We start from the raw sequence: 14,362 nt of genomic DNA, 5'->3' as shown, positions 1-14,362 counted from the left end.
AAACATTCATGAAAATACAAGTGTTATACATCAATTAAAAGCTCAACTTCTTGTCAATCCAGCCACTTTGTCAGATTTCAAAAAGGCTTTATGGCGAAAGCATACCATGTGATTATCTGAGGACAGCTCCCTGCACACAAAAGCATTAACCTGTTAGGGCTAGGGGGCAGTATTGACACGGCCGGATAAAAAACGTACCCGATTTAATCTGGTTACTACTCCTGCCCAGTAACTAGAATATGCATATAATTATTGGCTTTGGATAGAAAAAACCCTAAAGTTTCTAAAACTGTTTGAATGGTGTCTGTGAGTATAACAGAACTCAAATGGCAGGCCAAAACCTGAGAAGATTCCATGCAGGAAGTGGCCTGTCTGACAAATTGTGTTTCATCTTGGCTCTTTTTATTGAAGACTGAGGATCTTTGCTCTAACGTGACACTTCCTACGGCTCCCATAGGCTCTCAGAGCCCGGGAAAAAGCTGAACGATATCGAGGCATCCTCTGGCTGAAACACATTATCGCTTTTGGCAAGTGGCCGATCAGAGTACTATGGGCTTAGGTGCGTGCCCAAGTCGACCGAATGCTTTATTTTCTTTCGTCTGTTTACCTAAACGCAGATTCATGGTCGGAATATTATCGCTTTTTTATGAGAAAAATGGCATAAAAATTGATTTTAAACAGCGGTTGACATGCTTCGAACTACGGTAATGGAATATTTAGAAAATTTTGGTCACGAATTGCGCCATGCTCGTCACCCTTATTTACCCTTTCGGATAGTGTCTTGAACGCACGAACAAAACGCCGCTGTTTGGATATAACTATGGATTATTTTGAACCAAACCAACATTTGTTATTGAAGTAGAAGCCCTGGGAGTGCATTCTGACGAAGACAGCAAAGGTAATAACATTTTTCTTATAGTAAATCTGACTTTGGTGAGTGCTAAACTTGCTGGGTGTCTAAATAGCTAGCCCTGTGATGCCGGGCTATCTACTGAGAATATTGCAAAATGTGCTTTCACCGAAAAGCTATTTTAAAATCGGACATATCAAGTGCATAGAGGAGTTCTGTATCTATAATTCTTAAAATAATTGTTATCCTTTTTGTGAACATTTATCGTGAGTAATTTAGTAAATTCACCGGCAGTGTTCGGTGGGAATGCTAGTCACATGCTAATGTAAAAAGCTGGTTTTTGATATAAATATGAACTTGATTGAACAAAACATGCATGTATTGTATAACATAATGTCCTAGGGTTGTCATCTGATGAAGATCATCAAAGGTTAGTGCTGCATTTAGCTGTGGTTTGGGTTTATGTGACATTATATGCTAGCTTGAAAAATGGGTGTCTGATTATTTCTGGCTGGGTACTCTGCTGATATAATCTGTTTTGCTTTCGTTGTAAAGCCTTTTTGATATCGGACAGTGTGGTTAGATTAACGAGAGTCTTGTCTTTAAAATGGTGTAAAATAGTCATATGTTTGAAAAATTGAAGTTTTTGCATTTTTGAGGTTTTTGAATAACGCGCCACGGGATTACACTGGCTGTTACGTAGGTGGGACGATTTGGTGCCACCTACCCTAGAGAGGTTAAAAAGTCACCAGGAAGCCCATCAGTGCCCTTCCATTTTCCATGCCTTTTAATGCAGTGTATAGCTCCTGCAAAGACAATGGTTGCTCTAGTTCAACCTGAGCTTCTGCAGCCGCCTGTGGGAGCCCATCAAGGAACTGCTGTGTCACTGTTTTATCCTCTTTATACTCACACTTGTAGAGCTCAGCATAGAACTCTACTGCCCTCTGTCTAATTTCACTTGGGCTAGCGAGCTCCTGTCTAACAGCTGATTTGAGGCAATGTATAACTCTTCTTTGTCCATTCTTTTTCTCTAAACCAAATAAAAAATGTGGATGAGGCATCCATTTTAGAGATTCCCTGAAATGTTCTTCTCACCAATGCCCCCTGTGCTCTGATACCCTGCAGGTCTGCCATGTTCCACTATTTCAGACTCTAGGGCGTTCATTTATCTGCTGATATCACTGGGGACATTCATCGTGTATTGATTACAGAATTGTTGAATCTGGATTTTCCCTATATCCCACCACTGTTGAAGAGATACAAAACTGTCCTCTTTAGACCTCCACCTCTCCCAGAAAAAACTTAAACATTTCCTGAAGTGAGCATCACAAAATAAAGTTATATTAAAATGCCAGTATGCACTTTTGGGTTTTACAGCATTAATGTACACCAACTCTGTTACTAAACAATGATCAGAAAATCCCACTGGGGTCATCACACTTGATTTACAGACCTGAGATTGATGCTGGCTAGAGAGATGCTGGCTAACCTAGCTAGAGAGATGGTGTTCTCTCTCACATTAGCCCATGTATACTGTCTCGTGCCTCCATTTTGACTCTGCCAAATATCACATAGTTCATGTGTTACAATAAGGTGATAAAAAAAAAATGTAAGTCCTAAAAAACCTATATGAGGTTCTTTGTGATTTCTATCTAAATCACTGACAGTACAGTTAAAATCCCCTGCAAGAAATAAATCATCCTCAGTATTACATTTCTCAATGGTATTTGATAATGACTCTAAAAAACATACCCTCTCAACTGCCACTACTGGGACATATACATTTATTAAACACATAGTGATGTTTTCATATCTCACTCTAACTTTTAATAACCTCCCCTCCACTACCTCTTCAACCTTATATGACAAAGGCAAAAAACCTTTTGAGAACAGGATGGCCACACCCCCACTTTTTGAGTTTTTATGACTACACACCAATGCCCCCCCCCCCCCCCCCACCCCACTCCTGTTGCCACATAACTTCATTTTCCATATTACTATGCGTTTCTTGTAGAAAACTTATGTCACTTCCCTTTCCCTTTATTAACTCATACACTACGACTCTTTTTTCCCCCGTCTCTTGCACCATTTACTTTTGAAGAAGAAATCTTAAAACTGTTCATGGCTGAAAAAAAACACAGAGTAAGACTCTGTCATTTCCATTAGAATTTACCTCACTTGTCACCACTTTCTTTTTTATTTTACTAGGCAAGTCAGTTAAGAACAAATTAGGGGCTAGAGCGACAGATTATTTTTACCTTGTCATCTCAAGGATTAGATCTCGCAACCTTGCGGTTACAAGTCCAACGCTCTAACCACTAGACTACCTGCCACCCCTTTAGTCTAGCAATTTCTGGGCTTGTCAAACCTCCACCCGTTATTTTTGACATCAGTAACTTTGCCGATTTAATAAACAATTCACTTTCAGGAGAAAAAAAATCTGTTACATAATCCTGCACATATTTCTTCCCTTTTGTTAAATTCAGATATTGACATACCTTTTCAATCCCATACCTCCCTTCCACCCCAATTCTCTCGCTATTTTGTTGTGACGCATCAGAAGCCTCACTCGCTTCTCATCCCCAGAAGAAAACTCCATCTCTACAACCTGTTTATCCTCAACTGATTTATCAATCTGTACAACCTGTTTATCCTCAACTGATTTATCATCTCTACAACCTGTTTATCCTCAAGTGATTTATCATCTCTACAACCTGTTTATCCTCAACTGATTTATCATCTCTACAACCTGTTTATCCTCAACTGATTTATCAATCTGTTTATCCTCAACTGATTCATCATCTCTACAACCTGTTTATCCTCAACTGATTTAACAATCTGTACAACCTGTTTATCCTCAACTGATTTATCATCTCTACAACCTGTTTATCCTCAACTGATTTATCAATCTGTACAACCTGTTTATCCTCAACTGATTTATCATCTCTACAACCTGTTTATCCTCAACTGATTCATCATCTCTACAACCTGTTTATCCTCAACTGATTTATCAATCTGTACAACCTGTTTATCCTCAACTGATTTATCATCTCTACAACCTGTTTATCCTCAACTGATTTATCATCTCTACAACCTGTTTATCCTCAACTGATACATAATCTCTACAACCTGTTTATCCTCAAATGATTCATCAATCTGTACAACCTGTTTATCCTCAACTGATTCATCATCTCTACAACCTGTTTATCCTCAACTGATTTGTCATCTCTACAACCTGTTTATGCTCAACTGATCTATCATCTCTACCTTCCTCTTAGAATTAGAACCTTCACCACCCCTTAAATTCTTCCTCTTCCACCTCAGTACTTTGAAAACAGCTGCTTCATTTTCCATTGTTTCACTCTCCTCTTGAACTCCCATTTCATTCTCCAGCACCTCCTCAGCGACCTCCATCGCAGTCTCACCTACTCCCCCCCGCCCTCTTTTCCCTGCTCTACCACAACTTCCCCCGTAGCCACATTGCTCTCCTTTCCTATTTATTCCACCACATCTGCCCACCTTCTCCCTTCTCCTGAACCCTTAGCCTGTTCATCCCTTCTCAGTGGTGCTTTAGCTTCACCAGCACTAGAGCTGCTACCGGGCTCTGCACGCTCGTTCTCTGGACAATTACGCACCAAATGCCCCTCTCTTCCACACCCAAAGCATTTCATTGATTCAGTAGAAGCGTGGAACACATAATCAAACCCATCAATCTTGAAACTGACCGCTAAATTCAGTTCGTCAGTATCCTTCTCTAAAATCATGTGCACTTGTCTCCTATGAGATATGACATGTTTCAGCAAAGCCGATTTTCGGCCAAAAATTACCTTTTTTATTGTAGGAACAAGTTCTCCGTGACAAGATAACTCTCGCTCCAATACTTCTCTAACAAAAGGGGGCAACGTTAGAAAGTATAACTTTCTTCACAAGATTCCTAAGAGGGAACACCGACGTCTGTGTCTCCTGCAACACAACACCACTCTCAACTACCGTATTCACCTTTTCAATAGAATCTAAGAATATTACTACAGTGCTATTCATCCTTGAGGCTGATTTTATGCTATCGTACCCAATGACAGCGCCCACTGCTAAACTACATTCTTCCACCGAACAACCTGTCTGCAGCGGGAATCTTCACCTCATGCCGCCAACTTAGTTTTAAAGACACCTCCACGAGTGGCCATTACAACCAGCCCCTCCCGCTGGTTATGCCCTGGAGAGAAACAACCTCAAAGATCCCACCACCCCTATATGTGCTTAGTGATAGTGAGACAATATACCCTTAAAACAACTCAACTAATCAATATATATATATACTGTTCAAAAAAATAAAGGGAACACTTAAACAACACAATGTAACTCCAAGTCAATCACACTTCTGTGAAATCAAACTGTCCACTTAGGAAGCAACACTGATTGACAATAAACCCCCAATAAAGGAGTGGTTCGGCAGGTGGTGACCACAGACCACTTCTCAGTTCCTATGCTTCCTGGCTGATGTTTTGGTCACTTTTGAATGCTGGCGGTGCTTTCACTCTAGTGGTAGCATGAGACGGAGTCTACAACCCACACAAGTGGCTCAGGTAGTGCAGCTCATCCAGGATGGCACATCAATGCGAGCTGTGGCAAGAAGGTTTGCTGTGTCTGTCAGCGTAGTGTCCAGAGCATGGAGGCACTACCAGGAGACAGGCCAGTACATCAGGAGACGTGGAGGAGGCCGTAGGAGGGCAACAACCCAGCAGCAGGACCGCTACCTCCGCCTTTGTGCAAGGAGGAGCAGGAGGAGCACTGCCAGAGCCCTGCGAAATGACCTCCAGCAGGCCACAAATGTGCATGTGTCTGCTCAAACGGTCAGAAACAGACTCCATGAGGGTGGTATGAGGGCCCGACGTCCACAGGTGGGGTTGTGCTTACAGCCCAACACCGTGCAGGACGTTTGGCATTTGCCAGAGAACACCAAGATTGGCAAATTCGCCACTGGCGCCCTGTGCTCTTCACAGATGAAAGCAGGTTCACACTGAGCACATGTGACAGACGTGACAGAGTCTGGAGACGCAGTGGAGAACGTTCTGCTGCCTGCAACATCCTCCAGCATGACCGGTTTGGCGGTGGGTCAGTCATGGTGTGGGGTGGCATTTCTTTGGGGGGCCGCACAGCCCTCCATGTGCTCACCAGAGGTAGCCTGACTGCCATTAGGTACCGAGATGAGATCCTCAGACCCCTTGTGAGACCATATGCTGGTGCGGTTGGCCCTGGGTTCCTCCTAATGCAAGACAATGCTAGACCTCATGTGGCTGGAGTGTGTCAGCAGTTCCTGCAAGAGGAAGGCATTCATGCTATGGACTGGCCCGCCCGTTCCCCAGACCTGAATCCAATTGAGCACATCTGGGACATCATGTCTCGCTCCATCCACCAACGCCACGTTGCACCACAGACTGTCCAAGAGTTGGCGGATGCTTTAGTCCAGGTCTGGGAGGAGATCCCTCAGGAGACCATCCGCCACCTCATCAGGAGCATGCCCAGGCGTTGTAGGGAGGTCATACAGGCACGTGGAGGCCACACACACTACTGAGCCTCATTTTGATTTGTTTTAAGGACATTACATCAAAGTTGGATCAGCCTGTAGTGTGGTTTTCCACTTTCATTTTAAGTGTGACTCCAAATCCAGACCTCCATGGGTTGATAAATTGGATTTCCATTGATTATTTTTGTGTGATTTTGTTGTCAGCACATTCAAATATGTAAAGAAAAAAGAATTTAACCTCTCTAGGGTAGGTGGCACCAAATCGTCCCACCTACGTAACAGCCAGTGGAATCCTGTGGCGCATTATTCAAATAACATAGAAATGCTATTACTTCAATTTCTCAAACATATGACTATTTTACACCATTTTAAAGACAAGACTCTTGTTAATCTAACCACACTGTCCGATTTCAAAAAGGCTTTACAACGAAAGCAAAACATTAGATTATGTCAGCAGAGTACCGAGCCAGAAATAATCAGACACCCATTTTTCAAGCTAGCATATAATGTCACAAAAACCCAGAAGACAGCTAAATGCAGCACTAACCTTTGATGATCTTCATCAGATGACACACCTAGGACATTATGTTATACAATACATGCATGTTTTGTTCAATCAAGTTCATATTTATATCAAAAAACAGCTTTTTACATTAGCATGTGACGTTCAGAACTAGCATACCCCCCGCAAACTTCCGGGGAATTTACTAACAATTTACTAAATTACTCACGATAAACGTTCACAAAAAGCATAACAATTATTTTAAGAATTATAGATACAGAACTCCTCTATGCACTCGATATGTCCGATTTTAAATAGCTTTTTGGTGAAAGCACATTTTGCAATATTCTAAGTACATAGCCCAGCCATCACGGGCTAGCTATTTAGACACCCGGCAAGTTTAGCCTTCACCAAAATCAGATTTACTATTATAAAAGTTTGATTACCTTTTGTTGTCTTCGTCAGAATGCACTCCCAGGACTGCTACTTCAATAACAAATGTTGGTTTGGTCCAAAATAATCCATTGTTATATCCGAATAGCGGCGTTTTGTTCGTGCGTCCCAGACACTATCCGAAATGGTAAATCAGGGTCGCGCGCATGGCGCAACTCGTGACAAAAAAAGTCTAAATATTCCATTACCGTACTTCGAAGCATGTCAACCGCTGTTTAAAATCAATTTTTATGCAATTTATCTCGTAAAAAAGCGATCATATTCCGACCGGGAATCTCCTTTTCGGCAAACAGAGGAAAAATCACAAAGACGGGGGCAGCCAGGGCACGCGCCTAAGCCCATAGTCCCTTGATCGGCCACTTGAGAAAGGCGATAATGTGTTTCAGCCTGGGGCATGGATGACGACATTCAGGTTTTTCCCGGGCTCTGAGCGCCCATGGAAGACGTAGGAAGTGTCACGTTAGAGCAGAGATCCTTTGTAAAAGATAGAGATGGCAAAGAAGTTCAAGAAATGGTCAGACAGGCCACTTCCTGTAAAGGAATCTCTCAGGTTTTGACCTGCCATTTGAGTTCTGTTATACTCACAGACACCATTCAAACAGTTTTAGAAACTTTGGAGTGTTTTCTATCCAAAGCCAATAATTATATGCATATTCTAGTTACTGCGCAGGAGTAGTAACCAGATGAAATCGGGTACTGTTTTTCATCCAGCCGTGAAAATACTGCCCCCTAGCCATAACAGGTTAATCTAACCACACTGTCCGATTTCACCTTTGATGATCTTCATCAGATGACACACCTAGGACATTATGTTATACAATACATGCATGTTTTGTTCAATCAAGTTCATATTTATATCAAAAACCAGCTTTTTACATTAGCATGTGACGTTCAGAACTAGCATACCCCCCCGCAAACCTCCGGTGAATTTACTAAATTACTCACGATAAACGTTCACAAAAAACATAATTATTTTAAGAATTATAGATACAGAACTCCTTTGTGCAATCGAGGTGTTCGATTTTAAAATAGCTTTTCGGTGAATGCACATTTTGCAATATTCTGAGTACATAGCCCAGCCATCACGGCTAGCTATTTAGACACCCACCAAGTTTAGCCCTGACCAAACTCCGATTTACTATTACAAAAGTTTGATTACCTTTGGTGTTCTTCATCAGAATGCACTCCCAGGACTGCTACTTCAATAACAAATGTTTGTTTGGTCCAAAATAATCCATTGTTATATCCAAATAGCGGCGTTTTGTTCGTGCGTTCAAGACACTATCCGAAGTGTAAATAAGGGTCACGAGCATGGCGCAATTCGTGACAAAAAATGTCTAAATATTCCATTACCGTACTTCGAAGCATGTCAACCGCTGTTTAAAATCCATTTTTATGCAATTTTTCTCGTAAAAAAGCGATAATATTCCGACCGTGAAACTGCGTTTAGGTAAACAGACAAAAGAAAACAAAGCATGAGGTCGACTCGGGCACGCGCCTGAGTCTCACAGTACTGTAACCAGCCACTACCCAAACGCGCTACTTTTTTTCAACCAGAGCCTGCAAAGCCACGATTCAGCTTTTTGCCGCCTTCTGAGAGCCCATGGGAGCCGTAGGAAGTGTCACGTAACAGCAGAGATCCTCTGTAATGGATAGAGATAATCAAGAAGGGCAAGAAATTATCAGACAGGCCACTTCCTGCATGGAATCTTCTCAGGTTTTGGCCTGCCATGTGAGTTCTGTTATACTCACAGACACCATTCAAACAGTTTTAGAAACTTTAGGGTGTTTTCTATCCAAAGCCAATAATTATATGCATATTCTAGTTACTGGGCAGGAGTAGTAACCAGATTAAATCGGGTACGTTTTTTATCCAGCCGTGTCAATACTGCCCCCTAGCCCTAACAGGTTAAATTCTACAATCACCTAAAAGGAACCGATTCACAAACCTTCCTTAACAAAGCCATCACCTACAGAGAGATGAACCTGGAGAAGAGTCCCCTAAGCAAGCTGGTCCTGGGGCTCTGTTCACAAACACAAACACACCCCACAGAGCCCAGGACAGCAACACAATTAGACCCAACCAAATCATGAGAAAACAAAAAGATAATTACTTGACACATTGGAAAGAATTTACAAAATAACAGAGCAAACTAGAATGCTATTTGACCCTAAACAGAGAGTACACAGTGGCAAAATACCTGACCACTGTGACTTACCCAACCTTAAGGAAAGCTTTGACTATGTACAGACTCAGTGAGCATAGCCTTGTTATTGAGAAAGGCCGCCGTAGGCAGACCTGGCTCTCAAGAGAAGACAGGCTATGTGCACACTGCCCACAAAATGAGGTGGAAACTGAGCTGCACATCCTAACCTCCTGCCCAATGAATGACCATATTAGAGACACATATTTCCCTCAGATTACACAGATCCACAAAGAATTTGAAAACAAACCCGATTTTGATAAACTCCCACAGTGTGCCATCACAGCAGCAAGATTTGCGACCTATATTTATGTTTATTTATTTCCCCTTTTATACTTTAACTATTTGCACATAGTTAAAACACTGTATATAGACATAATATGACATTTAAAATGTCTTTATTCTTTTGTATCTTCTGTGAGTGTAATGCTTACTTTTCATTTTTATTGTTTATTTCACTTTCGTATATTATCTACTTCACTTGCTTTGGCAATGTGAACATATGTTTCCCATGCCAATAAAGCCAATTGAATTGAATTGACAGAGAGAGGAATGGAGAGAGAGACAGAGAGAGGAATGGAGAGAGAGACGGAGAGAGGAATGGAGACAGAGACGGAGAGACAGAGAGAGGAATGGAGAGAGAGAGACAGAGAGACAGAGGTGAATTGAGGGAGAGACAGAGAGAGGAATGGAGAGAGAGACAGAGAGACAGAGAGAGCGAGGTGAATGGAGAAATAAAGGGAATGTTAGGACAGCCCAAAATCCTTTGTGTGTTAATGAATGAATTAATGCAATTCAGATTTTATTTGTGAAATAAAACTTCTAAAACTGTCTTGCTCCCCCCTCCCATCCCCCCTCCCTCCTCCATCCCCTTATCCTCCTCTTCTCTCCTCCCTCCCTCCTCCTCCCTCCTCCTTCCTTCCTTCCTCCCCCCTCCTCCTCCTTCCCTCCCTCCCCACCCTCACCCCCCCTCCTCCCTCCTTCATCCCCCTCCACCCTCCCATTCTCCTCCCTCCTCCTCCCTCCTTCCCTCCTCCTCCCTCTCTCTCCAGGGTGTTCACAGTGACAGCAGTGGCCCAGCTGTGTGTGTTGGGTACTATGTGGATATTTGGAGTGTTCCAGTTCCAAGAGGAGGGGACAGTGGTCATGACATATCTCTTCACTATCCTCAACTCTCTACAGGGAGCACTACTGTTCATCATGCACTGCCTACTGAACAAAACGGTATGGTATGGTGTGTGTGTGTGTGTGTGTGTGTGTGTGTGTGTGTGTGTGTGTGTGTGTGTGTGTGTGTGTAACACTGTGCTCTGCTGACCCCATCAGGTGAGAGAGGACTATGGCAAGCTCCTGTCCTGTATCTGCACACTACAGAAGAAGAGATACTCGGAGTTCAGCACTACCAACCCTTCCTCCAGCCAATCCCAGGTACACACACAGAGACAGAGAGACAGAGAGACAGAGAGACAGAGAGAATGTTAACCTCTGTTCTTGTACCATTGTGTGTCCTAGGGGTCAAGGGGTGCCCAAAACACAGGGGAGTTGCAGATATGATGACATCACCAAACCCCCACAATGCACCTCTTTACTCCCACTCCCTTTTCAGGCCTGGTCAGTCGAAAATGTGCCCTACTAGCCCGGCGGGTTAGTAAAAATGTGCCCTATCTAGAACCTAAAATGGTTCTTCGGCTGTCCCTGTAGGAGAACCCTTTGAATAACGCTTTTTTGTTTCCAGGTAGAAACCTTTTTTGTTCTAGGTAGAACCTTTTTGGATTCCATCTAGATACCTTTCCTGGAACCAAAAAGGTGCTTTTATGTGGAGAGCCCCTTTTTCTAAGCGTGTACGGAATCCTTAAATTCCACCCCTGATTAAACACTTAATATCAAACTTGATGTTAACCACTGTCTTATCAAGCATTAGGTTATCCAATCAGAAGTTATATCCTCTTTATGTCATCCAATAGGATAAGAGGGAGTAGGAAGTGACAATGATGCAATGATGTCACAGTAGTTTCATTTTCACAGACATAACATTTACATTTCAGTCATTAAGCAGAGCATCTTACAGACAGAAAAGGAATGTTTATGTCATCCAATCAGAAGATATATGATCTTCCTGTCATCCAATAGGAATCCATATGATCTTATGTCATTTTACAGTTAAGAACAAATTCTTATTTTCAATGACAGCCTAGGAACAGTGGGTTAACTGCCTTGTTCAGGAGCAGAACAACAGATTTGTACCTTGTCAGCTCAGGGACTTGAACTTGCAACCTTTCGGTTACTAGTCCAACGCTCTAACCACTAGGCTACACTGCCACACCAATTTTTTTTACACCACATCGTCAAATAGACAGATGAAACCACAATCATAAACATAAGCTTTCTTCCTTTACATTAATGTGATAGATTTATAGTAATATTTATTACCAAGAGCACAAGATAGGATGCATTTCTACTCAAATAAATCCAGAGGGATTTAGAAAAACCTAAGATATGTGAAGAAATGTGTTAGTTGTGACCTAATGGACTGTTATACTGTAAATGTGTATAATTTCTGCAGTCACTAATACTTCTTATTAACTTTCATGAATAGGCCTTTTTAAATTATTATACATATTTATTAATACTTATAACAATTATTTCAAATGTTGTTTGAATGTTAATGGAAGGCTTGTAATGCTTACACATTCTTATAAAATGTTTATAAAGGCTTACAAATATATATATTTGAATAGTCCATAAATGGTTTGTTAAAATGCTTATTTGTTATAGTTATTATGAAGTGTTACCATAGCAACCTCTATCAGGGCCTTCATGCACCCCAACAATCTGAAGGGACACAGAGTATGAGAGGATGGCTGATGGGTGGTCCAGAAGGGGGCTAGTTGAATCATTTTGAATTTTTCAAACACCTGAAAAAGCTTTTTCCTGTGGCATTAACAATAAGTAATTATGCTTAATTCTATGTAAAAAAAAATACATATATTTTCTGCATATCTAAGTTTACCTCTTGAGCTGTCTGTACCCTCCTGACTGGTGATTATTTTTTAAAGAAACTAAAATGCTTCTCTACATTCAGTACATTTAGTTATTGCTTGCTTTTCAAAGTCTACCAACCTTGCCAGCAGGCAGACCAGCTAAGATAGTTAACAAACTGGTTATGCCCCTGTGTCCCTGATGCCTCTCACCTCTGACCTCTATGAGATAATATGAGAGTCTTTGAGTAGAACATGGCTTCATCAATCACACTGCTTTTGTCCAAAAACAGCGTTTATCAACAGGTTTTTTCAGAAATCCCAGTTGAAAGATTCCCAGAATCAGGAGGAAATAAGCAGGAAATCTGGAATTCTCCAAACGGGATTTTGGGGAAAACCTGGAAATTTGTTTGAAAGGTTAAAGAAAATGTGATACCCTACAGGCGTTTTCCTGGACACAGGAAGGTTTGTTTACTTCTGACCAACAGAACCCGGGTCCAGCGACTGTGAACCCAACACCTTAGTTGTTACGCCAAGAGAACCCAACCTCCTGACGAGGTCGCTAGGTGTTGGGTGAAGGTCGTTACAATAGATAATATTATAATATCATGAATAAATTGGTAGAGGTCCATAGGCACAGATCTAGGATCAGAATACAGTAATGTACTGTATAGTTCTGCCATGGTAGAAGTCCTTAGGCACTGATCGAGGACCAGAATACAGTAATGTACTGTATAGTTCTGCCATGGTAGAGGTTGTCCTTAGCCACAGATCTAAGGTACATCAAATTATTTACTTTTTAACTTTTAAATCAGTGATTTATAGCCATCGATTCTTGAAGAATATGACTTATAACCCCTTTAAGGTTCCACCCTAAACGAGATACTCAGCTGTCTTCAACAAATTGTCAAAACAATGTCTGCATTCAATATATTTTTTTTATTCTATTCTTTTGCACTTTTACTTCGACAATCGGTTTGGTTTAGTTTATAAAAAATAAAAATAAAATATTAAATGAAAAATAATTCAAAGCAATTGTGTATTTTTAGGATGTATGATTTTTATGTCCTTCTATGAGCAGAGTTCTGAATGTAAGCATGTATTGTTGTACTTGACTGTGGGGGGTCTGTATGGCTGGGTGGGTCTGTGTGGGTGGGGGTCTGTATGGCTGGGTGGGTCTGTGTGGGTGGGGGTCTGTATGGCTGGGTGGGGTCTGTGTGGGTGGGGGTCTGTATGGCTGGGTGGGGGTCTGTATGGCTGGGTGGGGTCTGTGTGGGTGTGTTGGTGGGTGGGTGTGTTTTTAGGTATATCTGTAATTTTAGCCACAATTAAATCGTTGTTACAAAGAACCTACTGTAGATGTCTTACCACACACACATGCAAACACACACACACATTTGTTTTACTATCCTTGTGGGGACCAAACAACTGATCCCCATTCAAAATAATAACCCTAAACATAACCCCTAATTCAAATTCTAACCCTGATTGTAAATCTAACCCCTAAGCCCAAAAAAGCCTTTTCCTTGTGGAGTCTGTAGAAATGTCCCCACTCGTCAGAATGTTCCTTGTTTTACTATACTGTAAGGACTACTGAGGGTATCTTACAAAGCTGGTTTGAGAAGTTAGCGAGGTAACTTCGGTCAACTCTGAGTTCAACTCAGGATAACCAGTCATACGAAAGTGGCTCACCTTTAAGCCAGGTAAATGTCTATGGCAACGAATCCTTCAGAACTAACCTGTTTCGAGGCAGGCTAACTCATGGCTAACTACACTTACCCTGAATGAAATTAATGAGCCTTGAGTTGATGACCAAGGAAATCAGATTCCCTCCCTCTTGCGTTATAATCCCCT

The 14,362-nt window shown here is 41.7% G+C and overlaps 1 protein-coding gene across 3 annotated transcripts in view; it reads left to right on the top strand.

Annotated features, from left to right (window-relative positions):
* LOC106592889 (adhesion G protein-coupled receptor E5) overlaps positions 1–13,645 on the top strand; it is an 86,673-nt gene extending 73,028 nt beyond the window's left edge. For 2 of the 3 annotated variants that reach the window (XM_045709954.2, XM_045709944.2), the window contains exons 14-15: positions 10,586–10,757; positions 10,857–13,645. In XM_045709954.2, coding sequence (XP_045565910.2) covers positions 10,586–10,757; positions 10,857–11,012 — 328 coding nt within the window. In that variant the 3' untranslated portion in view covers positions 11,013–13,645. The remainder of the gene's footprint in view (positions 1–10,585; positions 10,758–10,856) is intronic. The other variant, XM_045709947.2, reaches the window with a different exon arrangement.
* Positions 13,646–14,362: the final 717 nt, after the last annotated feature.

Source organism: Salmo salar, chromosome 02 (assembly GCF_965601325.2).
Source record: "Salmo salar chromosome 02, fSalSal1, whole genome shotgun sequence".
NCBI classification, from domain to species: Eukaryota; Metazoa; Chordata; class Actinopteri; order Salmoniformes; family Salmonidae; genus Salmo; species Salmo salar.
This window is presented reverse-complemented; position numbering and strand designations above follow the sequence as displayed.